Source organism: Xenopus tropicalis, chromosome 2 (assembly GCF_000004195.4).
Source record: "Xenopus tropicalis strain Nigerian chromosome 2, UCB_Xtro_10.0, whole genome shotgun sequence".
Taxonomy (NCBI): Eukaryota; Metazoa; Chordata; class Amphibia; order Anura; family Pipidae; genus Xenopus; species Xenopus tropicalis.
The window spans coordinates 176,004,176-176,031,938 of record NC_030678.2 but is presented as its reverse complement, the minus strand read 5'-3'; the positions used below and the strand labels follow the sequence as shown (position 1 = coordinate 176,031,938).

At 40.9% G+C, this 27,763-nt stretch overlaps 2 protein-coding genes and 1 pseudogene across 2 annotated transcripts; all 3 read right to left on the bottom strand.

The window, feature by feature from the left end:
* Window positions 1–7,401: 7,401 nt before the first annotated feature.
* LOC101733362 (olfactory receptor 56A5-like) lies at window positions 7,402–8,416 on the bottom strand. The gene has a single exon (XM_004912418.4). The coding sequence runs from the start codon at window positions 8,377–8,379 to the stop codon at window positions 7,402–7,404; it is 978 nt and encodes a 325-aa protein (XP_004912475.2). The 5' UTR covers window positions 8,380–8,416.
* Window positions 8,417–15,245: 6,829 nt separating this feature from the next.
* LOC100486862 (olfactory receptor 56A5-like) lies at window positions 15,246–16,520 on the bottom strand. The gene has a single exon (XM_002941569.4). It carries the CDS (start codon window positions 16,510–16,512, stop codon window positions 15,532–15,534), a length of 981 nt encoding a protein of 326 aa, XP_002941615.1. The 5' UTR covers window positions 16,513–16,520; the 3' UTR covers window positions 15,246–15,531.
* Window positions 16,521–24,509: 7,989 nt separating this feature from the next.
* Window positions 24,510–25,637, bottom strand: LOC100487016 (annotated as a pseudogene).
* Between the last annotated feature and the right edge of the window lie 2,126 nt (window positions 25,638–27,763).

The window sequence follows — 27,763 nt, the reverse complement described above, 5'->3', positions numbered from 1 at the left end:
ATGTACTTGTACAGAGTAATCATGTCCCCTCGCAAGCGCCACTTTTCCAGACAAAACAACCCCAACCTCGACAGTCTCACCTCATAGTTTAACCCTTCCATCCCATTTACCAGTTTAGTTGCACGTCTCTGCACTCTCTCCAGCTCATTAATATCCTTCTTAAGGACTGGAGCCCAAAACTGCCCCCCATACTCACTGTAACTGCCCCCTATACTCACTGTAACTGCCCCCCATACTCACTGTAACTGCCCCCTATACTCACTGTAACTGCCCCCCATACTCACTGTAACTGCCCCCCATACTCAAGGTGAAGCCTTACCAGGGACCTATAAAGGGGCAAAATTATGTTCTCATCCCTTGAGTCAATGCCCTTTTTATACAAGACAGCACTTTATTTGCTTTAGTAGCCACAGAATGACACTGCCTGGCATTAGACAACTTGTTATCTACAAAAACCCCTAGATCCTTCTCCATTAAGGAAACCCCCAACACACTACCATTCAGTAGATAGTTTGCGTTTATATTATTCCTACCAAAGGGCAGAACTTTGTACTTATCAACATTGAACCTCATTTCCCAGTTTGCTGCCCAGTTATCTAATTTTGTCAAATCGCTCTGCAAAGCGGCACATCCTGCATGGAACTTATAGTTTTGCACAATTTTGTGTCATCAGCAAAAATAGAAACAGTACTGTCTATGCCCACCTCCAGGTCATTAATAAACAAGTTAAAAAGCAAAGGACCAAGGACTGACCCCTGCGGTACTCCACTAACCACACTGGTCCAATTAGAAAATGTTCCATTTACAACCACTCTTTGTACTCTATCCTTCAGCCAGTTCTCTATCCAATTACAAATATTATGTTCTAGGCCAATATTCCTCAATTTGATCATTAACCTTCTGTGAGGTACTGTATCAAACGCTTTAGCAAAGTCCAAGTAGATGACATCAACTGCCATTCCAGCATCAAGGTTCCTGCTCACCTCCTCATAAAAGGCAACTAAATTAGTCTGGCAAGATCTGTTACGCATAAAACCATGTGGCACAAACTAATAGTATTGTGAACTGCAATGTATTCAACTATCCTATCCCTTATTACCCCTTCCAGAAGCTTTCCTACTACTGATGTCAGACTAACAGGCCTATAGTTTTCAGGCCGAGAACGAGATCCCTTTTTAAATAACGGCACCACATTAGCAATCCGCCAGTCTCTCGGCACCATGCCAAACCTCAACGAATCCTGAAAAATTATGTGAAGAGGCTTGGCAATCACAGCGCTCAGCTCATTTAATACCCTGGGATGAATCCCATCCGGCCCTGGACCTTTGTTTCCCTTTACATGTTCAAGTCTCTTTTGAATTCCCCCCCTGAGTGACCCACGCGTCAGTAGCTAAATTACTAGCACTGGGCATATTACAAGGGAAGCCTTCATTATCTGGCTCCTCAGATGTATAGACAGATGGGAAATAAGAGTTCAAAATTTCAGCTTTTTCCCCGTTCTCATCAACCAACGTACCCCCCCGTGATAATAAAGTTCCCACCCCTTCTTGCTTCATTTTTTTACTATTCACATAATTAAAAAATAATTTTGGATTCTTTTTACTCCTAGCTGCAATATCCCTTTCCATTTCTATTTTAGCTGCCTGATAGCTTTTTTGCTGCTTTATTTGCCCCCCTGTACCTGATGAAAGCCCCAGCTGTCCCAGCTAACTTGAATGCTTTAAAAGCACGTTTTTTCTTACCAACCTCGACCCTAACTCTTTTATTCAGCCATAAAGGTTTTGCTTTGCGATGCCTCTCCTTGCTTACAAGGGGGATATACTGTTGTGTATACCTGCAAAGCAATGTTTTAAAGATGTTCCATTTTCCTTCTGTGTCTAACCCCATGAAAAGCCTTTCCCAGTTGACACATTGCAGAGATGCCCTTATACTGGCAAAGTCTGCACGTCTAAAATTGAGCGTTTTAGTTACTCCCTTATAGAGCTGTCTCTGCAGCATTATCTCAAAGGAGACCATGTTGTGATCACTGTTCCCCAAATGCCCCCCCACACAAATTTTAGAGATGAGTTCAGTATTATTAGATATTACCAGGTCCAAAATAGAGTCATTCCTAGTGGGTTCTTGAACCACCTGAAATAAAAAGTTGTCATTTAGCATGTTTACAAACCTACTAGCTTTTTCCACCCCATTACTCCAGTCCAATCAGTTGGGCAAATTATTTTTATTTTGTTCTTCTACCTTTTTGTTGGTGTAAAATAACCAGTTTAGGTCCCTTCTCCTACATGTCATTAGGTACCAAGAATAAGCATTGTAAGTATGAATGCCAGAGGCCTTCTGAACAGTTTGATGCCCAATATCAGATGGGATTACCAAGGAGTGTAGCATGTAGAGACCTCAAACAGGGAGTATAAATTGTTACTTCAGTCACTACTGCTACTGCAAACTCCACTTCTAAGATTTATGTGAAGTAAAAATCACAAAAACTAAGTTTACCCGAGAAAATCATATATTTTTGGATGGGGCACATTCTGCCGAATCCAAAATGGGTGACTACTATGTCTTTCTACTCTAAACTACCAAACCCCAAAGCTTTGCATGTATTGATTTTCTTTTCTGAAAATTGCCTAAAAGATTGGATTTTACACACATCTGTCTGGCATACAAATGTACAGGGAAGTGTTGGACCAGTGTCTGGGAGAGGCCCTGGGGTGGTCAGGGTAACTACACAACTTTACAGTTAGACTGCTGATCAAAATCCTAGTTTCAGTTGTTTTGCTGTGCTATGTGCTTTCTATACACTGAATGTAGATTCTAAGTTCTTTATAGGAGAACAAAAGTTGAAGAAAGAAGTGGGGTAAAGAATCTGCACCTTGTGTTTTGGGGTTCTGTATAAGCCCAAGGCAACCACAGCCCTTAAGCAAGGAAGATCTGTGCCCCCAGTTGCCCCAGTCATAAATCTAGGTTGATTCTCATTACATAGCAGCTCAGAAACCAGTGCAATTTTTAAAAATTTATTTTATTTATTTCCTGTTATTTATATAGCGCCAACACATTTTTGCAGCACTTTACACAGATTATACATAATTCACAGCAGTCCCTGTCCCAAAGGAGCTTACAAACTAAAGGTCCATATAACATTTATACACACTAGGGTCAGTTCAGTCAGAAGCCAATTAACCTGCCTGTGTGTCTTCAGAGTGTGTGTGGGGGGGGGGGGAACTGGAGTATCTGTATGAAATCTACATAGACAGAGAAAGAATATACAGACTCCTTGCATATAGTGCTCTGGCTGGGATTGATCTCAGGACCCTAGCACTGCAATTTGCATAATTAATAGTTAATAATCAGCCCTGAAGCATCAGATTATTCTCTGCTTAATGATTTGCCTCCCCTAAGCTTGGATTCCTACCAGCTGCCCAAAAGCCCCTGAGCATGTGCGGTGCCTCCTAACAAAATCCAAGATGGTGACTCCCTCAGAAGGCTTTAATCATGTTAAACCTCAGACTATTGTGGTGCCTATTTTGGTGTAGTTCCACCTTTGAAAAATGACCAAGTGTTTCTAATGTTATTATATCACTGAAGCAATGCTCCCTCTCTCAGCCATTAGATTCAGTTTAAGGCACACCTGAAGGGCTAACCTTTTGGCCAAGATCTCATTTGTAGTTCCAACCATTGATCAGAGCACCCCTTAACTCATGATGGGGACAGATACAGGACAATATCAGTATATCAGTCATTCATTCATTGTTACAAGAATATCTAGGGCACCAAATACATATTCACCCCAAATATCACCCTAAGTGACATCCAAGTTGAACTTTCAGGTTTATCTAGGAGACCAAATGGCTATTCTCCCCAATTTTCTCCCTTTAGGCTGAGCACCCTGCCACTGCTTCAAACCCTTCCACAGTTTGGGAAAGTTGTGCTTTGTTGTACACCAGCACACACAACAAACTAGGGGAGCACATAATGTTTTGCATGAACACAGTGCTTGAACTCACAAACCATTCTAGTACCTATTTCTAGATGTTGCTTCATCAGGTTCTCTGCAGTGGGTTTCTAATATCTTTGACTGAAAGAGTAAACCATGAAACACCTGGAAACTATGGAGAGTGACATTCTCTCTTCCTGTGTGGAAACCAGACTGAAAGGGGTCAAGAAGTTGGTTGGTATGCAGAAAGAGGTTGGAGACAATCCATTCAAGGAGCTTGGAGGGGAAAGGCAAGAGTGAGATTGGCCTGAAGTTATAAGGGAAAGTCAGACCAGAGGAGGGCTTCTTGACCGGGGCATATTTGAAGGTGGATGGAAATATACCAGTTGAGAGGCTGGATTCGAAAATGTGTGTTAGTGACAATTGGTCAATTGCAATGTTATAGCCCTGCCCCCCGTGATGTCACTGTCCCACCCATGCCCTGCCCCCCTGTCTGGAATTAACCACTGTAAAAGGTGTCAACCCAACATTCTATACATGGGCCAGCAGAAGGTTCATTTGTAAATGGTCACCATGAAAAAAACCTTCAAAATAATGCTCTCAGTTAACAGATAAACAAAACAAATTTATTTTTTTGTCCTTTACCCAATTGTTGATTTCTTACTCTACTAAAACTACAACCAATTTCCAGCTCCCCCCAAACCAATCCAGTTCCCTGTTCCTAGCCCTTTCATGACTCTGCCCCGGACACCCTTTATGTCTCCAATTGGGCCCAACCCTGTGCCTAACCCTGTGCTCAGAATTATTTTTATAAAAAGATGAATACATCACTGCGCACACAATGTATATTTTTGGTGTAAGGAACATGGTATTAAAGTTCAGCATCAGCTTTGTCCAACTCATTGACCAGATCCAAAGGTAACTGAGCTCTCTGGGCCAGTTCTACAAGCAAAGGAAGAAGAATATTCCCTCTCTCTTCCACAAAGACTAGAGACCCAATGAAGGGCAAGTGTCAGTCCAACACCATAATAATAAACCAATTACATCATGTACAGACCAGTGACCTGCTAAAATGATACAACTTATACCAGTTTAACTTTTAGGAACTTTCCTATATGTTCAAATGTGAAGGCCACTCAAATGTGCTTTCATGATAATTTTATTCAGGGTCAGTTTTACAGCTTTATGTGACCAAATCTGGCAAAGATCTGCCCATTTAGCCACTTCAGCAAACAATGGGATCTTTGAGGCATATTTGTTATAGCATGTGAGCCAACATCACCAGTGATGTCGCCCATAGCAACCAATCAGCAATTAGAATTGAACGTTCACCTACAAGTTAGAAAACAAAAGCAAAAATCTGATTGGTTGCTATGGGCAACGTCACACGTGATGTTGACTTATACTCTATAATTAATATTGCCCTTATGATCTTCTTATCATAATTCCTAGGGTGCTAGAGAGACAGTCTTATCTAAATGAAAAAAATAGAAGGTTAAATGGCAGATTCAGAACTTTTGTTTTGACACGGGAAGGGAAAATAAAGTCCCATGTTCTACCACCAAAGCTGCATTATCAGAATACTGTTATAGCGCCATGGAAAAGTCATCCAAACTGCATGTACATGGGGATTTTCCAATGACCCCCTTTGGGAATGACTTGATTGCCATGAAAATGGCGGCATTCCTTTATTTTCAACTATTTTGCAGCAATTTCAAGGCAGTTTGTAGTTGGTTATTTGTTCTTTTTTTGTTCTGAAATTATCTGTTTTTGGTCTGCAGAGGTCCAGTTTAGAATGAAGAATGTTACCTCTTTGCTATTGGCCTATAACCTGGAAGAGAAAGATAATCAGTAACAATAAAAACAAACCCAGTCCTGGAAGTTCTGGTGGCCAAGTCCAATTGAGACAAATCAGAAACAAAGAAAGAAAGAGACTGCAATTGCTGATTGAGTCAAAATCTCTACATCACACTTTGTTCATTGCTTCTCTTAAAGAGATGTTGATGGATAAATATCAAGGAGAAGGAAACAATTTCATTAAAAAAAGAAAAATGCACAGAGGAACTGAGGTGCAATAGGAGACGGTGTCCAGCTTAGTTTGTATCTATCCAATTAGACCCTTTTTTTTTAGTTATTAATTGTGTAGCTAGTGCAAGGGCCTAGACAACCTCCTCCTCCTCTGATCCGACTTATAGCTATAGGCCAATCTCACTCTTGCCTTTCCCCTCCAAGCTCCTTGAATGGATTGTCTCCAACCTCTTGCTGAACTTTCTCCATACCAACCATCTTCTCAACCCCTTTCAGTTGGGTTTCTGCACAGGAGGAGGGAATATTGCTCTCCATGGTTTCCAGGTGTCCCATGGTTTACTCTTTCATTCAAAGGTATTAGGAACTCCTTGCAGAGAACCTGATGGAGCTCTACCCATAAGGCTAAGGACCCACGGAGCAGGTTATAGATTGCTGCTACTGCTGCCAACTAACCACATTTCGAAATGCCTTTATAAACAAGGTTTTGGGGTGATACAAAGCTAGCTTTACTAAAATTGTCCACAAAATGGCACCTCCCTGCTTGCTGTGCTTGAGTAATTCCAAGACAGAGGGAAATAAGATTTATATTCTTTATATAGTGTAAGTGAAGTTTATTTTGTTCAGCTAACACAATTGGAATTATAACTTAGGGTGACAGATCCCCTTTAAGCTGCTATACATAGGCTGATCCCATATGGTATCCCACCAATTGGTTTGATAGAAGGATGAAGCACGAGATGTTTTATGCCCATCTTTCTATTGTTTCACTATTTTGGGTCCTTAGTCTCAATGATGTAAACAGCAGAAGCTACTGCTCTTCATCAGTTCAACTGGAGCATCTGTAGATGAAATAATCAAAGCTACCAATGCAATGAACTTATGGATTATGGAAAAGGGTGGAAAGTTCCCCAAAACAGAACATTTTTTGTGTCATATTCTGTAGCTGGTACATGGTTAAGCGCCAATAGTCAGCACCTGGTGCTCCTCATTCTCTGCTAAATCCAATCAAGGTTGATGGCCTAATATCTAGGGGAGGTTACCCACCATGCCACCATCTCTTGGAGTGTGTGTAAGAACACATTATGCTATTCATTGTATGGCCAGCCTTAGGCATGAAGGTGAAACTTCTACAACAGTTCCTAGGATGAACATTTAATAAGAAAAGTCCATTAATAACTAGATGTCCCAGAAAACAATACCTTGAAGAAAGAGTAGCACCCTCAATTCTAAGAAACCTAATAGTGATAGGGGTTACAACAAAGGTTGAGGAGGGACCTGTTGTTTTTAGATATAGCCAGTAGATATCTAGATAAAAATATTCCATTCTGGCATAGGTTGTTTTGCATGGACAGCAATATATATATATCTGCATTATTTTGCTGTTCCACGTCAGTACTTATTGTATTGACCCTTTAAAATAATATTAATACAATGCCTTCTCGCTATTGTGGTCTAGATTTGAGCTCAGAATCCAAGCCGAGTAAACTATTGAACATTTTCCCCAAAATACTTCTAATTTCTTTGGTTCTAAGGCAAAAAATAACAGGACTGGCTAAATGGGGGATAAATGTGTAGAGACAAATAAGTAAGACGTTCAAATCGGGGGGAAGAATCAAAGGGATCTGACTGGTACTATATACAAACAACCTGGGGATAAAGTACAAGCCAATGACAAGTAAATGAGTGGTACAGGTATAAAATGCCTTCTGCCAGTTCTCATGGTTGGCGGATAAGTGCACAACCCTGATTATGAGAATATATGAGAGTATAATAACAGCCAATGGGATGAGGTGCACAGACCAAGCAATTATAAAACGTTTTTTCCTTTCCAAGGTGATATCAGCGCAGGCCAACACCAGCACCACGGCATTGGTACAGAAACAGTTCCCCACAAGATTAGGGCCACAGTATGGGAGCTGCCCAGTCATTAAAGCAATCATCAACCCAATGGCAGCGGCACAGACCCACCAAAAGCAGCACAGGAGAGTCACAGTCTTATTGGTGATAATGGAGTGATACCTGAGAGGTTGGCAGATAGCAACATAACGATCAATAGCCATCAGCATAATGATGAGGGAGTCGAGGCTTCCAAGGGAATGGACACAGAAGAGCTGGAAGAAGCAACCAAAGAAGGATATGGATCCGGCTCCGAACCAATATTTGGCAACGATTTTAGGTAACGTTATGGTGTCAAATAGAAGGTCGGAGAGAGCGAGGTTGGCAATAATAATATACATGGGCTGGTGGAGTTGTTCTCTCAGGATAATTAAGATGATGACGGTGCTATTTGCAATCAGTGAAACAATGTAGGCAAGAAACAGTGTAAGTGAGACTGGAAGAAAGAAATTGGGCTGTAGCCCTGGGAAACCGAGGAGGATAAACTCAGTGACAGCAGTCTGATTAGGCATTGAGATGGTCATGGTCTTCTCTACTGAGCTTCAACATGGGGAGATGGGTGGGCAGGGAGATGCCTGGTGCTGGCAGAGAGACCATCTGCAGAGAGAGACCAAGTAGCCATAGTTAATGTCAAAAGAGTTGAAAATTGAAGCAAGAGAGAAGGTCCCTGTGGGAATTATTTGCTGTGTAACAGTGCCATGTAGAAATAAAAAGTGCCTAATCAATATCATGACATAGTAGTAGTCTAACAAAAGTCATTATTACAGACAGAGAGAATACAGTCTTGGGAATCTAAGACTAATATCAGAAAAGCTGTTCATCAAAAAGCTCATCTTGAGTACTCCAGAAACATATCAAATAGCTAAAAATGTGTATATGAAGGATCAGTGCTGTGTCATTCCCTGTGCCCCATACAGTCCCTCTGTCTGTTTATCCATCACCTTCAGTCTGTTTGCTATTTACATCTATTCTCTGTCCATCCCTATGTGTCCATCTCTATCCATCCCTATGTGTCCATCTCTATCCATCCCTATGTGTCCATCTCTATCCATCCCTATGTGTCCATCTCTATCCATCCCTATGTGTCCATCTCTATCCATCCCTATGTGCCCATCTCTATCCATCCCTATGTGTCCATCTCTATCCATCCCTATGTGCCCATCTCTATCCATCCCTATGTGCCCATCTCTATCCATCCCTATGTGCCCATCTCTATCCATCCCTATGTGCCCATCTCTATCCATCCCTATGTGCCCATCTCTATCCATCCCTATGTGTCCATCTCTATCCATCCCTATGTGTCCATCTCTATCCATCCCTTTGTGCCCATCTCTATCCATCCCTATGTGTCCATCTCTATCCATCCCTATGTGCCCATCTCTATCCATCCCTATGTGTCCATCTCTATCCATCCCTATGTGCCCATCTCTATCCATCCCTATGTGTCCATCTCTATCCATCCCTATGTGCCCATCTCTATCCATCCCTATGTGCCCATCTCTATCCATCCCTATGTGCCATCTCTATCCATCCCTATGTGTCCATCTCTATCCATCCCTATGTGTCCATCTCTATCCATCCCTATGTGTCCATCTCTATCCATCCCTATGTGCCCATCTCTATCCATCCCTATGTGTCCATCTCTATCCATCCCTATGTGTCCATCTCTATCCATCCCTATGTGTCCATCTCTATCCATCCCTATGTGTCCATCTCTATCCATCCCTATGTGTCCATCTCTATCCATCCCTATGTGTCCATCTCTATCCATCCCTATGTGTCCATCTCTATCCATCCCTATGTGTCCATCTCTATCCATCCCTATCTTCTCTGTTTCTCTCTCACCATCACCATCTCACTCAGCACCTAGTGAGTCTCAGTACTTACAGGTTGGCAATAACCCGGCGTCTGTATGTGGGGAAATCTCTGGGTCCCGCTCCGGGGAGGATTATGGCACATCCCCTGCTCAGAAGGGTTTATATAGAAATGGACTCAGCCAGGCGTAAATAAAGTGCCCGACATGGGAAATGTGCCCATTAATTAGCCAAGGAAAGTATTCCATGTGGGGTTGGGTGTTTGTTTCATTGTTAATTTTGGTCCATTAAGTTCAACCCTTCCAAATGAACTATCTTTTTATACAAGCAAAATTTTTCGTCAGGTATGGATTTGCTGTGAAATTCCGCATTTTTGGGTGAAACTGCCACAAAAAACAATAATTTGCAAAGTAATAAAAAAGTTGCAGTCGTGTAAAAAAAAATTGTGGAAAGAAAAAAGTCAGATTGGCTCATCACTACAAGACTGTACTTTTGTTTGTTAGGGGCTACTGAGTGGCACTGCCTAGAGTTGCACGGATTTTTATTCACAAATACCCCCCATCCTTCACCAAAATGCATAACTTTGCACTCGTCCACATTGAACCTCAGTTTGCTGCCCAGTTTTCCAATTTGGTCAAAATGGCTCTTCAAAGTGGCAAAGGGCAACTCATTGAGAAAGTTTAGTTGATAAATTCCCAGATATTGATAAACCTATTGATGTTATGATATTAGATAGATCATTGATATCCTTTGGGATAACTTGGGAAAAGGGATTAAATATTTCACTACCAGAAGAAACATGGTTTTGGGACTTTAATTTATCCCATGAATCTTTGCGTGCTGCTAGAACTACAGGTAATGAGGCTAATTATAAGTTCCTTACAAGAGGGCACTATATGCCTGTCAAACGTCACAAGATGTACCCCCCCCCCAAGTTCCAGTATGTGCTGGAGATGTCATAGGATGGCGGGTACATACCTACATATGTGGTTTGATTGCCCCCTTTTTAAAGCTTTTTGGGATAGATAATTAAAGATATAAAGGGCATAACAATGATGCTACAATGATTCTCCTGCACATTGATCAAAGGGAAAACTTGTTTCTTGCAATCGGTAAAGGGACTAATTCTAAGACGTTCCCTCTGATGCTCTCAGGAAATTAGGAAACTAAAGGAAATTACATATATACGTATATACTCGAGTATAAGCCGATCCGAATATAAGCCGAGGGACCTAATTTTACCTAAGAAAACTGGAAAAACGTATTAACTCGAGTATAAGCCTAGGGTGGGAAATGCAGCAGCTACTGCTAAGTTTCATTAATCACAATAAAAACCAGTAAATTACATAAATTGAGGCATCAGTGGGGTATATGTTTTTAAATATTTAATTAAAAGAGAAACCGTAAACTAGCTCTGTAAGTGGAGAAGAGGGTCAACAAAAACAATATGAGTACTACCCCACACTCACTGCACATTGGCAAACTGGCAGCAGGCCCAGTCCCGAAGGACACGTAAGGGGGAATAAGTATTGCGTGGGCCAGGGCACTGGAGGGTCTGGTTGCGGGGGGCCTAATTTGCACACAAAGGACAGAGGGTGCTAGTCTGGAGGGACCCATGGCACCCGACTCGAGTATAAGCTGAGGGTGACTTTTTCAGCACATTTTGGGTGCTGAAAAACTAGGCTTATAATCGAGTATATACAGTATATATATATTATAATAAGAGTTTTGGGGCCATTGGGAAGCTTACTGTACTTGGAAGCTCTATAATACAATCATTAGGTGATACTTTATCACTGTGTATAAAATATTGGCTCATTGTATTGCTGAGCTCCCTGGGTTTGGGTGGGTATTGGTATTGGCTGATACAATTGATTATTGGCACCATAGCTCTCTGGGATGTTTTGAACGCATGTCCATCGTCCATTCTATCCATTGACTTCCATGTTCCACACACATATTCTGTAGTCATGGAATAAAATGTTTAGATCAGGGCTTATTTCCAAAATATATTGGGGTTTTTTTTCAATTTCTTAAAAACAACAACTTCCCTAGGGAATCACAGTTCAACGGGCAGCAAAAAATTTGCAACTTTTTTATGTGACCACAACATTTTGATTTCCTCACTAGGCAAAATTTAGTTGCGCTAATTTTTGTGGCTTATTAGTCTAATTATTATTATTAGTCTAATAAGTCACCAGTATACTGCCATAACATATATATGTCATAGATTATTTGAGCCAGTATAGAGGTAGATTCATTTCACCCATATAGGATATAGCCAGTATAGAGGTAGGTTCATTTCATCCATATAGGATATAGCCAGTATAGAGGTAGGTTCATTTCATCCATATAGGATATAGCCTGTATAGAGGTAGATTCATTTCACCCATATAGGATATAGCCTGTATAGAGGTAGGTTCATTTCACCCATATAGGATATAGCCAGTATAGAGGTAGGTTCATTTCACCCATATAAGATATAGCCAGTATAGAGGTAGGTTCATTTCATCCACATAGGATATAGCCTGTATAGAGGTAGGTTCATTTCACCCATATAGGATATAGCCAGTATAGAGGTAGATTCATTTCACCCATATAGGATATAGCCAGTATAGAGGTAGGTTCATTTCACCCATATAGGATATAGCCAGTATAGAGGTAGATTCATTTCATCCATATAGGATATAGCCAGTATAGAGGTAGGTTCATTTCACCCATATAGGATATAGCCTGTATAGAGGTAGGTTCATTTCATCCATATAGGATATAGCCTGTATAGAGGTAGGTTCATTTCACCCATATAGGATATAGCCAGTATAGAGGTAGGTTCATTTCACCCATATAGGATATAGCCAGTATAGAGGTAGATTCATTTCATCCATATAGGATATAGCCAGTATAGAGGTAGGTTCATTTCACCCATATAGGATATAGCCTGTATAGAGGTAGGTTCATTTCATCCATATAGGATATAGCCTGTATAGAGGTAGGTTCATTTCACCCATATAGGATATAGCCAGTATAGAGGTAGGTTCATTTCACCCATATAGGATATAGCCAGTATAGAGGTAGATTCATTTCATCCATATAGGATATAGCCAGTATAGAGGTAGATTCATTTCATCCATATAGGATATAGCCTGTATAGAGGTAGGTTCATTTCACCCATATAGGATATAGCCAGTATAGAGGTAGGTTCATTTCACCCATATAAGATATAGCCAGTATAGAGGTAGGTTCATTTCATCCACATAGGATATAGCCTGTATAGAGGTAGGTTCATTTCACCCATATAGGATATAGCCAGTATAGAGGTAGATTCATTTCACCCATATAGGATATAGCCAGTATAGAGGTAGGTTCATTTCACCCATATAGGATATAGCCAGTATAGAGGTAGATTCATTTCATCCATATAGGATATAGCCAGTATAGAGGTAGGTTCATTTCACCCATATAGGATATAGCCTGTATAGAGGTAGGTTCATTTCATCCATATAGGATATAGCCTGTATAGAGGTAGGTTCATTTCACCCATATAGGATATAGCCAGTATAGAGGTAGGTTCATTTCACCCATATAGGATATAGCCAGTATAGAGGTAGGTTCATTTCATCCACATAGGATATAGCCAGTATAGAGGTAGGTTCATTTCATCCATATAGGATATAGCCAGTATAGAGGTAGATTCATTTCACCCATATAGGATAGACTGGTATTGGCTATAAGTTTTATAGCCTGGATCCTTGAATAAAGCCTTTTTGAAGTTTTACAACCGCTGTCCTGGAGTCCGTTGAGTGCATGCTGGTGATGTTTCTACACCTTTATTTGCCCATATAATTTAATCTAGTACTAAGATGATTATTGGCCCCCTTTTTTTTCTCTATTTTACACGCATGGTAGCGATAGATATAAAGGGAGGGGGGAGCCCCCAGGGGAGCAGTCCAGGAAGAAGCACATGTGTGCGAAACGCGTCGACGCGGGAAGTGGCCAGAACAGGGACCTGTAGAAGAAGGATGTGACCACGCTGGGCATATTGTGTGAGTGGGCGCCACGGAACCTATACGTTGGTCCACTTCACTTTTAAGTAAGTTCCTGGCTGGTTTTTATTGTGGAGTTCCCCTGAGAACCTCTTTTATATTAATAAAGTAACGGTAGAGTGGGATCTACACTACTATACCTTAGAGGATTTATACCCCTTATCTTTTATTGTCCTCCTATCTGGGCCCCATTATCACCAATAATAATCAGGGCTATGTCTAATCATGTGTATTAGGGGGCATATGTGGCCTATATGAACTATTTCAAAACCTGCTATGTAATGAACTTTTGAATTGCTATATATAATGAACTGTGTGATTTTATCTAACTTGATTGGAGTTGAAATTATGTTAACAGCATTTGGTGGATATTAGGGATATTATAGATTAGTTTTAATTTGGTGGGCAATTTAGACCATTGTTAATACATTACGTGAACAATTATATCGTAAAAAGTTTTCTCCCATCCATTTATATAATTTGGTCTCTTTTCCTTTTTTTTTAACTACATGAACTAATTGTTTTAGAGATTTTTGCACATTTTGTTATCATGGATTTGTGGAATAAAGCTAAATAGATTTACCATTTCACGGGTTATGATTAATTGAGAGCGCTAACTCACTGGTGTGAATACTTCAAGATATGTATATTTACCAGTAGGCATATTTAATGTGTTTTAATGGTTTGTGTGGCCAAATTGGGCAAAATTAGCTTAAAGGGGATATAAACCCTGCTGCCCAGCGCGGCTCAACCCAACGTTACTCAGTTGTTACTGGGCTACAAATCCCACAATAATGTAACATATAATGAAGCTTGGGGCATGCTGGGAGCTGTAGTCCAGCAACATCAGGGCTGTATTCTTAAAGCAATATTGCCCAATAAAACTTTCCCCCAAATCCCCACAGCCAGCGACTGCTTTAACATGCGAAAAATCCTCCAATGAGAATCCCAGCTGATGTGAGTAAATCCGGCTCCCTGTTCTCTGTTCCTGCAATTGGAGTTGGGAGCAATAAGCACAGTTTCCCAGCACTGAACAAGTCTGTCCCTTTATCCCCATGTCTGATTCCTGTGCCATATAATGAGGGGAGAAAATGCCATCATTATCTCTATATGTAAGGTACCAGCAAGGGGCCTGACACAGTGCTGGGAATCAGCATTCTCATTGGGCAGTTCTTTTGCATTTATAATCAACTTATTTATCAGTACAATTCTCATTGGGGAATTTCCTTGCATCTATAATTATTATTATATAATATTATATTATAATCCCCTTTAGATGACCAGCAACTTCTGAACTATTTGAACTTTAATGGCTGCCCCAGTGGCTACCCAACAGCTAATGGATAGAAGCCATAGGAGTGTTTCTGAAGGAAACATACTTTTAACCAGCTCTCCCTATAATAACCACCCTTTCTTCTTATTGCGCATCTCTTTCTATATTACGGAATGAGCAACATGTGGTTAAATCCAAAGGAGAAGGTGACATTAGAAAGGAACTTTAATTATAGAAGAAAATTCCCAGAAGACCAAAAATTCTATTGGAGAAGGTGGGAACATTGAATCCACAGTAATTGGATGAGAAGGTAGAACTTCTGTCCATTAGCCTCCATCTACCTGTAGGCCCTAAACCCTTGATTGAGCCACTCAAGGCCCTCAGTCCAAAGGCAGGAAGGTGATATGTGCAGAATGCTACCCACAATTCCCAGGGGCAGGTTGAATTCCAGTATCCAGTAAAGTAAGGAGTGAGTAGAGACCTGTTCTTTGTAGAAGTTGTAGTTTAGTGTCATAACCCATAATATGTTATTAGTAAAATGCCTATTCACCTTAGTGTTCTACATCTGTGTTTAGGTTCCATGTGGATTGTATTATGGAACGTTTGCCCCAAAATATTTCTAATTTCTTTGGTTCTAAGACAAAAAATAATGGGGCTGGCTAAATGGGGGATGAAAGTGTAGAGACACAGAATTAAGATGTTTATATCGGCATCAAGAATCAAAGGGATCTGACTGGTACTATATACAAACAACCTGGGGATAAAGTACAAGCCAATGACAAGTAAATGAGTGGTACAGGTATAAAATGCCTTCTGCCAGTTCCCATTGTTGGCGGATAAGTGCACAACCCTGATTATGAGAATATATGAGAGTATAATAACAGCCAATGGGATGAGGTGCACAGACATACCAATTATAACACCTTTTTTCCTTTCCAAAGAAACATCAACACAAGCCAAAACTATCACAGATTGACTGGCACAGAAACAGTTCTTGATGCGGTTGGGTCCACAGTAAGGAACTTGTACAGCAATTAAAGTCAAAGCTAATCCCATTAGGGCAGCAAAGATCCAGAGAAAATAGCAGATGAGAGCCACCAACTTATTGCTGATAATGGAGTGATACCGGAGAGGTTGGCAGATAGCAACATAACGATCAATAGCCATCAGCATAATGATGAGGGAGTCAAGACTTCCAAGGGAATGGACACAGAAGAGCTGGAAGAAGCACCAGTTGAAGGATATGGATCCGGCTCCGAACCAATATTTGGCAATGATTTTAGGTAATGTTATGGTGTCAAAGAGAAGGTCGGAGAGAGCGAGGTTGGCAATAATAATATACATGGGCTGGTGGAGTTGTTCTCTCAGGATAATTAATATGATGACGGTGCTATTTGCAATCAGTGAAACAATGTAGGCAAGAAACAGTGTAAGTGAGACTGGAAGAAAGAAATTGGGCTGTAGCCCTGGGAAACCGAGGAGGATAAACTCAGTGACAGCAGTCTGATTAGGCATTGAGATGGTCATGGTCTTCTCTACTGAGCTTCAACATGGGGAGATGGGTGGGCAGGGAGATGCCTGGTGCTGGGAACAAAAATGGGAGAAAAAACAATTCTGTTGAGTTTATTTCATTTTTGAATTTAGTAGATTTAAAGTATGGAGATAGAAATTACAGCAAGACCCCTTATCAAACACTCAGGTCATTCTGGGTAACAAGCTTCTGTACTAAGGAAGCTTGTCTGGGAGTAGATTACTTTGTTGTTGGTGGTGTTTAACCCTTTTACTGCCAGCCGTTTTGGTCAAAGCGGAAGGTGTATTGCCAGACAGTTTTTGAACATTTTGTTTCACTTTAGGGGCCTTAGCTTGGGGGGACTTTTAGTTTACCCAGGAAAACAATATATAGTTTTTTTTCAGGACAACCTAAGCTTTTTTTTTGTGTGAATTCCAATTCTGTAACAAGATATAGGCTTCTAAATGTCTAAAAAATGAAAAAAAAAAAACATATTTTCCATAATATAAACACATATAACAGAAGCAAAAATTATTTTATGCACAAAAATACAACTGATTGGGAAAGTCCTATCCCTTCTGATGGTGCCAATACCAAACACATATAGTTTTATGGAGAATTCCCACGTGTATAGGCCACAAACTCCCGGCAGGACACTACCAAATCCCCAAAACACTGCGCCAGAAAGCTGCATACTTTAGATTTAAAGGCCAAATCTTCCACTAACAGAAAGTTTATCCCAGAAAATGATACATATTTGGAAAGAGCAGATTCTGGGGAATCCAGAATAGGTAGAACTGTCTGTCTGCTCCAAACTACCAAGTCACAATGCTTTCCTAAACTTATTGGTTTTTATCAAAATATGTGAATTTTTTGAAAAATTGCTTCAAAGCTTCCAGTCTATAGAATCTGATCTCCTACAGGCCATAAAGTAACCAGATAAACCCCCTAAATATGAACGCCAGGGGTCCCCTGAACAGTTTGATGCCCAATATGTATAGGTTTAGCTAAGTATGTGGCATGTAGGGGCCCCAATGGGAACCCCCATATGTACTGTCATTTCTGTCATTTCAGCTCCTGCAAAATCATGTGGGATAAAGCTACAAAAAAGTACGCTCACCCCAAAAAGCCACATATTTTTGGAAAGTACACATTCCCCCGAATGTAAAATGGGTACCCATGTCTTTCTACTCCAAAGTACCAAGCCGCAAAACTTTCCTAAGTTTTTAGATTTTTATGACATTTCCAAAAATCACCACAAAACTTCCAATATGCAGCATCTTATTTTCTAGAGGTCCTTAGGTACCAAGACAAACCTCCCTAAATATGAACCCCAGAGGGCTACTGAACAGTTTGATGCCCACTGTACATAGGTTTATCAAAGCACATGGCACTTAGAGACCCCAAATATACCTTGTGCACACTAATTTCATGGCTTACCTTTACTAAATTCATAAACACATGGCAGTTTTATGAGGGGTAGAAGCTGCAGAAATGTAGGGTGACCCCTGAACACCATATATTTTTGGAAAGTACACATTCTGACAAATCCAATATGGGTAAAGAAGACTTTCTACACCAAAGTACCAATCTGCAAAGCTTTCCTAAAGCTAATGGTTTTTATGACTTTTCTGAAAAAGGCCTAAAATTGTTGCAATTTGCCACATTTATCTTACAACATTTCTTACATACAATGACACATCATCCTAAATATGAACACCAGAGGTCTAATGAACAGTTTGATGCCCAATATGCAAAGATTTACCAAAGTATGTGGTGTACAGAGGCACCCAAATGAAAATAGTGCATAGGAATTTTATCAGCTGCCAAGTCAAAAAAAGCCCAATGACCGTGTATTATGTGCCGTAACCCCCCTAACTATACAGAAAAACCCAGAAGACCATATATTTTTGGAAAGTACACATTCTGACAAATCCAATATGGGTAAAGAGTCCTTTCTACACCAAAGTACCAATCTGCAAAGCTTTCCTAAAGTTAGTGGTTTCTATGACATTTCAGAAAATCGCCTAAAAATTTTGCACTTTGCCGCTTTTATCTCACACAATTTCTTGCGCACAAAGGCAAGTCCCCCCAAATAGGAACACCAGAGGCCTACTGAACAGTTTGATGCCCAATATGCATAGATATACCAAAGTCTGCGGTATGTACTGACCCCAAAATGAAAATAGCGCATAAGGATTTCTCGCCTGCCAACTCAGCTTTTGTTGATCAGTCATCAATCCAGTCAACTTTTTACATGGTCATTCAGTACTTATTTCAGCCATTCAGTACTAACCCCAGTCATCCAGTACTTACCCCAGTCATTCAGTACTTACCCCAGTCATTCAATACTAACCCCAGTCATTCAGTACTAACCCCAGTCATTCAGTACTTACCCCAGTCATTCAGTACTTACCCCAGTCATTCAATACTAACCCCAGTCATTCAGTACTAACCCCAGTCATCCAGTACTTACCCCAGTCATTCAGTACTTACCCCAGTCATTCAATACTAACCCCAGTCATTCAGTACTAACCCCAGTCATTCAGTACTTACCCCAGTCATTCAGTACTTACCCCAGTCATTCAGTACTAACCCCAGTCATTCAGTACTAACCCCAGTCATTCAGTACTTACCCCAGTCATTCAGTACTTACCCCAGTCATTCAGTACTTACCCCAGTCATTCAGTACTTACCCCAGTCATTCAGTACTAACCCCAGTCATTCAGTACTTATTTCAGCCATTCAGTACTAACCCCAGTCATCCAGTACTTACCCCAGTCATTCAGTACTTACCCCAGTCATTCAGTACTTACCCCAGTCATTCAGTACTAACCCCAGTCATTCAGTACTAACCCCAGTCATTCAGTACTTACCCCAGTCATTCAGTACTTACCCCAGTCATTCAGTACTTACCCCAGTCATTCAGTACTTACCCCAGTCATTCAGTACTAACCCCAGTCATTCAGTACTAACCCCAGTCATTCAGTACTTACCCCAGTCATTCAGTACTAACCCCAGTCATCCAGTACTTACCCCAGTCATTCAGTACTTACCCCAGTCATTCAGTACTAACCCCAGTCATTCAGTACTAACCCCAGTCATTCAGTACTTACCCCAGTCATTCAGTACTTACCCCAGTCATTCAGTACTTACTCCAGTCATTCAGTACTTACTCCAGCCATTCAGTACTTACCCCAGCCATTCAGTACTAACCCCAGTCATTCAGTACTTACCCCAGTCATTCAGTACTTACCCGTGTCATTCAGTACTTACTCCAGTCATTCAGTACTTACTCCAGCCATTCAGTACTTACCCCAGTCATTCAGTACTAACCCCAGCCATTCAGTACTTACCCCAGTCATTCAGTACTTACCCCAGCCATTCAGTACTTACCCCAGTCATTCTGTACTTACCCCAGTCATTCAGTGCTTACCCCAGTCATGTAATACTTACCCCAGTCATTCAGTACTTACCCCAGTCACTGTTATGGGGCTTCTATGGTTCCTACGAATGCAGACACATTTCGCAGCCTGTAACAAGTATTAACTAGAAGTCAGTTTTACTGTGAGTGATTCCCATGTTAAAGACCGAGTTTTACCCAATAGAATAAACAAGATCCTCCTCTAATGCCCAAACATACAGTCATTAAAAAAGTGGGAAATTATCATTTTATTTTTGTCTTCCTCCGTTCTAATTGGATACAAATTGGATACTTAATTGGTTAAGTAAACGATCCCTGTCCTCTCTATGGTTTCTCTTGCCTTCTTTCTCTCTATCTTTCCATCTATCACCTTTTATCTCTTGTTCATGTATCTATGAATATTTCTATCCGTGTATCCACCCCCCCTCTGTATGTATCTGCCTGTTCCTTTCTGATTCTGTGCATTCACCTTGGGATCTCTATTGGGTCTCAGTACTGTATGTGGGGAAACCCATGGGTTCCGCTCGGCTCCGGGGAGGATTATGGCTCCTGTTTGGAGGAATTTATATAGAACTGGATTCAGCCAGGCAGAAATGAAAAGACTTGGTAACTGCTCAGTAATGAGCCACATGGGGTTGGGGATATTTTGTTTATTTTCATATATGTCTATTTAGTGACATCTACAGGGGGGGAAAAGCTATTATCTAAGATATTTTCTAAATAAACACAGAAAGGCCATTTCTGAGCAACTTTTCAATTGGTCTTCATTATTTATTTTTTATAATTTATGAATTATTTGCCTTCTTTTGGCTCTTTCCAGCTTTCAAATGGGGGTCACTGACCCCGGCAGCCAAACCCTATTGCTCTGTGAGGCTCCAGTTTTATTGTTATTGGTACTTTTTATTCCTTATCTTTCTATTCAGCCCCTCCCCTATTCATATTCCTGTCTCTCATTCAAACCACTCCCTGGTTGCTAAGGTAACTGGAACCCTAGCAACTAGATAACTGCTGAAATTCCAAACTGGAAGAGTTGTAGAACGAAAAGCGAAATAATGAAAAAACTACAAATAATAAAAAATGAAGACCAATTGCAAATTGTCTCAGAATATCACTCTCTACATCATACGCAAAGCTCAACAACCCCTTTTAAGGGGGATCTAAACACTGTTCTTTAGACAAGTACCATCAAGGGTTAAAGCATGCTGGGAGCTGTATACCAGCCACATTATGGTTGATGCTTACTCTAAGGCCAATACTCTAATTAGTATGCAAAAAAATCCTCCAATGAGTATCCCAGCATGGTCTATTTTTTCCCGGCAGCTTTAAACACACTTTCTATATATATTTATTAGGGTTGCACAGGATGCACTATTTTGCCCCTCCCATATTCCTACCCAGTCCGCCCCTTTTCCTGGCACATTTACCAGTCACCAATTTTCCCCAACCCTTATATCTTAGCCCCACCCCAAAATTATGTAACGGCCTACCCTGACCCAAAGGCTGGCATTATGGGGGGAAAAAAGTGACACCTAAAGGGAAACTATACCCCCAGAATGAATACGTAACCAACAGACAGTTTATATTATATTAAGTGACCTATTAAAGAATCTCCCCAAACTGGAATATATATATCAGTAAATATTGCCCTTTTACATCCTTTCCCTTGAGCCGCCATTTAGTGATGGGCTGTGTGCTCCCTCAGAGATCAGCTGACAGGAAGTGATGCAGCTCTAACTGTAACAGGAAGTAGTGTGGGAGCAAAAGGCAGAACTCTGCCCATTCATTGGCTGATGGGGCCTAACATGTATGTGTGCCTTGGCTTGTTTGTGTGCACTGTGACTCCTATGATCCCAGGGGGCGGGGCTTAGTACTTAAAATGGCAGTTTCCTATTTAGGATTACCCAATGGCACATACTGCTAAAAAGTATATGCAGGAGGCTGCAGCATCCCCTTAATCACTTGGGATTCCTTCTCCTCCTCTAACCCACTCGGCCCCCAATAATTTTGGCTTTTGGCTACTGGGCATGCTCAGTTCTTCTCAGCTTACATTACTAAACACTCCCTCCAGTCTAGCAGCCAATGAAGAGATGGCATTGCTGGTTTCCATAGGAACCTCCTCTCCTGGGCTCAGTTTATCCATTACAGGGCACAATCCCTGCAGGACTTTTTTTTAATCAAAGTAAGTTCTGCCTGTGTAAGCCCGCATTCTTCATTGCATGAACTTTTTGCAGATGTAAATTTCACTCAAGATTGGTGAGACGGAAAATGGCTTCCAAGTAGACGTTAGCTATTAGTTTTAGGGAAATGTGATGGTGTTGGCTAGTGATGAGCGAATCTGTCCTGTTTCGCTTTGCCGAAAAATTTGCGAATCTTTCAAAAGATTTGCGAAACAGTAAACAAATAAGCGAAACAGTGAAAAAGTTGCGCCTCAAAAAAATTGTCGCCCGCGACTATTCTTTTGTTGCCCGTAGCTATTCTTTTGTAGCGCAGCTATTCTTTTGTAGCGCAGCTATTCTTTTGTAGCGCGGCTATTCTTTTGTCGCCCAGCTATTCTTTTGTCGCCCGCGGCTATTGTTTTGTTGCCTATGGCTATTGTTTTGTCGCCTGCGGCTATTCTTTTGTCGCCCAACTATTCTTTTGTCGCCCAACTATTCTTTTGTCGCCCGTGGCTATTGTTTTGTTGCCCGCGGCTATTGTTTTGTTGCGCGGCTATTGTTTTGTTGCCCGCAGCTATTGTTTTGTCGCACGGCTATTGTTTTGTCGCCCCCGGCTATTGTTTTGTCGCGTGGCTATTGTTTTGTTACCCGTGGCTATTGTTTTGTCGCATGACTATTGTTTTGTCGCCCGTAGCTATTGTTTTTTCGCCCACGGCTATTGTTTTGTCACCCGCGACAATTTTTGGACACAAGGCAAATTTTTCCGCTGCAAATTTTTTCATCCGTTTCGCAAAACAATCCGCCAATGGCTAAACGCGGAAATTTGCTCCGAATCAATGCCTGGCGAAACATTTCGCCCATCACTAGTGTTGGCTAATGGAGGCAATACATGTAGTACAAATGAGGCATTGTGGGTGGGGGAGATGTGCCCAACTGATATACATGGTAGGAAAACGTAGGGTTTACATGTTCTTTAAGGACCATGTCCAAGGCTGTTGAGTGATTCGAGCATGAGAAGTCAGCATCAGCAACCATAAACTGGGCAATGCACTAAACCACTGGATTTGCCCAAATTACATTGTTCTGCTAATTTGGCTGATGCCCCTCCCCAACAATCAGAATAGAAGTGGGTAGGAGGTGCCGCCCATCTCAATGTCTATGTCTGCTAATGATAATAATATCAAAGGTGTTGGTGTTTGCAAGGCCAGATATGCAGTCTAGACTGACTGACTACTATTCTATGGGGGTCACATTGGGGTGTGTGGAAACTGAAGGACCAATATGATAATGGAGCTATTGGCCACCAGTGAGACACAGTAGACAAGAAACATTGTAATGGAGACCGGAATGTGGAATTTCTGCTGGAGACCTGGGAATCCCATGAGGATGAACTCAGAGATGGTAGATTGATTAGACATGGAGATAGGGGAGATCTTCTACAAGGTGGTGGTGTTTGCAAGGCCAGATATGCAGTCTAGAACAGTGGTTCTCAACCTGTGGGTCGGGACCCCTTTGGGGGTCACCTAAGACCATCGGAAAACACATATTTCCGATGGTCTTAGGAATAATTTTATGGTTGGGGGTCACATTAGGAAGGTTGAGAACCACTGGTATAGACTGACTGACTACTAATACGTATATGGGGTCACATTGGAGTATGTGGAAACTGCCCCCTGAAGGGCCCCCAGGCACATCTTAGGCAACTGCAGAGCACTATCGGCATCAGAAGGACAAACTAATCAGATACAAAGTCAAATCTACAGTACAAAAGGCAACAGCTGAGCCGCTCACTACAGACATTATGGGGCTGATTTATCAACACTTGAACTTTAATTTTCCCCACAATTTGAGTTTTGTTTACAGAAAAACTCCCAAACTCGAAAGACAACTTCAAATCAAACATTTATTAAGCTTAAGAATGTTTTTTAAAAAACTTCCACATCTGAAAGCTTGAGAGGTTGTGTAGACGTCAATGGGCAACATTGGAACCATTCATTCAATTTGAGTTTTGCCATTTTTTTTAAGATTTAAACTTACAAATTCAAGGTGTGAAAGTTTTTTTTCTACAATTGTATTCAATCGAGATTAGATTTTTTAATAAATCATTTTTTTGACAAAAAAAAAAATGTAAAAAGTTGAAGTACTGTAGTCAACAATATCCCAGGCTATATTGGGCTAAAGGTGCCTTTAGCTCCCATTGGTACCTCCAGGACTGACTGACTGACTGGAAAGTACATTTCGGGGGCAACATGTTGCCCAACACCCCCTATAATGTTGCCCAGTGGCCCATTTTTAAATTTTTGCTTTGGGGGCAAGTTTTGGAAGCCCAGAGACACAGTTTTATTCCAGGAAGAACTTTCTGCAGACCACATGGGGCTACCAAATAGCCAATCACAGTCCATATTTGGCACCCCCAACGTTTCATGCTTGTGTGGCCCCCCGGACACTTTTCAAATATGAGGCTCACGAGTAAAAAAAAAAAGTTTGGGGACCCCTGCATTAGAAAGATAATTCAATTGAAACTAAATATACAAAGTACTATCACTTCACGGTTCTAGATCTCTTCACATTCTTGAGAATATGTCCAAAAACATTTCTAATATCTTTGGTTCTAAGACAATATATAACGGGGTTGGCTAAATGGGGGATAAATGTGTAGAGACAGAGAAGTAGGACGTTGATATCAGCATCAAGGGTCAAAGGGATCTGACCTGTACTATATACAAACACCCTGGGGATAAAATACAAGCCAATGACCATTAAATGAGTGGTACAGGTGTAAAATGCCTTCCATGAGTTCTCGGTGTTAGTTGATGAGTGTATGACCCGGATTATGAGAACATATGAGAGTATAATAACAGCCAATGGCAAGAGGAGCACACACATGGCAAGGGTAAATACTGTCCGTCTGGCCAATGTAACATCTACACACGCCAATGCTCCAACGGCTGAGCTGATGCAGAAACAGTTCTTGACTCGGTTGGGCCCACAGTAAGGGAGTTGTCCAGCTATGGCTGCAACAATGGACCCAATTAGGGCAGCAGCGGCCCATAAAAAGTAGCAGAGGAGAGTCACCAGCTTATTGCTGATAATGGAGTGATACCTGAGAGGTTGGCAGATAGCAACATAACGATCAAGAGCCATCAGCTGAAGGAGTCAACACTTCCAAGGTTGTGGATACAGAAGAGTTGGAAGAAGCAACCATAGAATGTTATAGACCCCGCACCAAATCAATATTTGGCAATGATTTTGGGTAATGTTATGGTGTCAAAGAGAAGGTCAGAGAGACCGAGGTTGGCAATAATAATATACATGGGCTGGTGGAGTTGCTCTTTCTGAAGGACCAATATGATAACGGAGCTATTGGCCACCACTGAGAAACAGTAGACAAGAAACATTGTAATGGAGACCGGAATGTAGTATTTCTGCTGGAGACCTGGGAATCCCATGAGGATGAACTCAGAGATGGTAGATTGATTAGACATGGAGATAGGGGAGATCTTCTAGAGACAGAGCTCAGATGGGGTTAGAAGGATCAATAGAGGTGCTTGTAATGAGATGGACCGATCTGCAAAAAGATTAAAAACAAGTAATTATAATGAAAGCAAAGGGGATAGGCAAAAAGAGATGTCTTCCTATGACCCTGGGGTTTAGGGTCAGTGACCCCAGTAACCAGATAGCTGGTTATTTGTTATATTTATTAATGACATGGTAACACAGCGTCTTAACGGGAGCCTTAAATGATCCAGATTTCAAAGTTGCCCCTAGCAGCTCCCTATCTTGGATCTTGTTAGGCCAGCTCTTGTGTGTCAGTGGCACTGCACGTGCTCAGTGGGCTCTGGGCTTTACTGAAAAGCTAAGTGTAGGGGGAAATACAACTGGGAGAAAGTGAGGTAACATCTGTCATAGAAGCTGATTCTACAGGGCTTATTGCTGTGCTGCCGTGTAATGGGAATCTAAATTCCTTAATAATCAGCCTTTTATTGTGCCTGTTATATTGTATATACTGTATATAGTGTTATATTGTATATATAATGTATATTGTGTTTTATTGTATATATACTGTATATTGTGCCCGTTATAGTGTATATATACTGTAAAGTGGGCCCGTTATAGTGTATATATACTGTATAGTGTGCCCGTTATAGTGTATATATACTGTATAGTGTGCCCGTTATAGTGTATATATACTGTATAGTGGGCCCGTTATAGTGTATATACTGTATAGTGGGCCTGTTATAGTGTATATACTGTATAGTGGGCCTGATATAGTGTATATATACTGTATAGTGTGCCCGTTATAGTGTATATATACTGTATAGTGTGCCCGTTATAGTGTATATATACTGTAAAGTGGGCCCGTTATAGTGTATATATACTGTATAGTGTGCCCGTTATAGTGTATATATACTGTATAGTGGGCCCGATATAGTGTATATATACTGTATAGTGGGCCCGTTATAGTGTGTATATACTGTATAGTGGGCCCGTTATAGTGTATATATACTGTATAGTGGGCCCGATATAGTGTATATATACTGTATAGTGGGCCCGTTATAGTGTATATACTGTATAGTGGGCCCGTTATAGTGTATATACTGTATAGTGGGCCCGTTATAGTGTATATATACTGTATAGTGTGCCCGTTATAGTGTATATATACTGTATAGTGTGCCCGTTATAGTGTATATATACTGTATAGTGGGCCCGTTATAGTGTATATATACTGTATAGTGTGCCCGTTATAGTGTATATATACTGTATAGTGGGCCCGTTATAGTGTGTATATACTGTATAGTGGGCCCGTTATAGTGTATATATACTGTATAGTGGGCCCGTTATAGTGTATATATACTGTATAGTGTGCCCGTTATAGTGTATATATACTGTATAGTGTGCCCGTTATAGTGTGTATATACTGTATAGTGGGCCCGTTATAGTGTATATATACTGTATAGTGGGCCCGATATAGTGTATATATACTGTATAGTGTGCCCGTTATAGTGTATATATACTGTATAGTGTGCCCGTTATAGTGTATATACTGTATAGTGGGCCCGTTATAGTGTATATATACAGTATATAGTGAGTGGGCCCATAAGCTCAGGTTATACTGTGACATTTATAGTGTATATATACAGTATATAGTGAGTGGGCCCCTAAGCTCAGGTTATACTGTGACATTTATAGTGTATATATACAGTATATAGTGAGTGGGTCCCTAAGCTCAGGTTATACTGTGACAGTTATAGTGTATATATACAGTATATAGTGAGTGGGTCCCTAAGCTCAGGTTATACTGTGACAGTTATAGTGTATATATACAGTATATAGTGAGTGGGCCCCTAAGCTCAGGTTATACTGTGACATTTATAGTGTATATATACAGTATATAGTGAGTGGGCCCCTAAGCTCAGGTTATACTGTGACATTTATATTGTATATATACAGTATATAGTGAGTTGGCCCCTAAGCTCAGGTTATACTGTGACATTTATAGTGTATATATACAGTATATAGTGAGTGGGCCCCTAAGCTCAGGTTATACTGTGACAGTTATAGTGTATATATACAGTATATAGTGAGTGGGCCCCTAAGCTCAGGTTATACTGTGACAGTTATAGTGTATATATACAGTATATAGTGAGTGGGCCCCTAAGCTCAGGTTATACTGTGACATTTATAGTG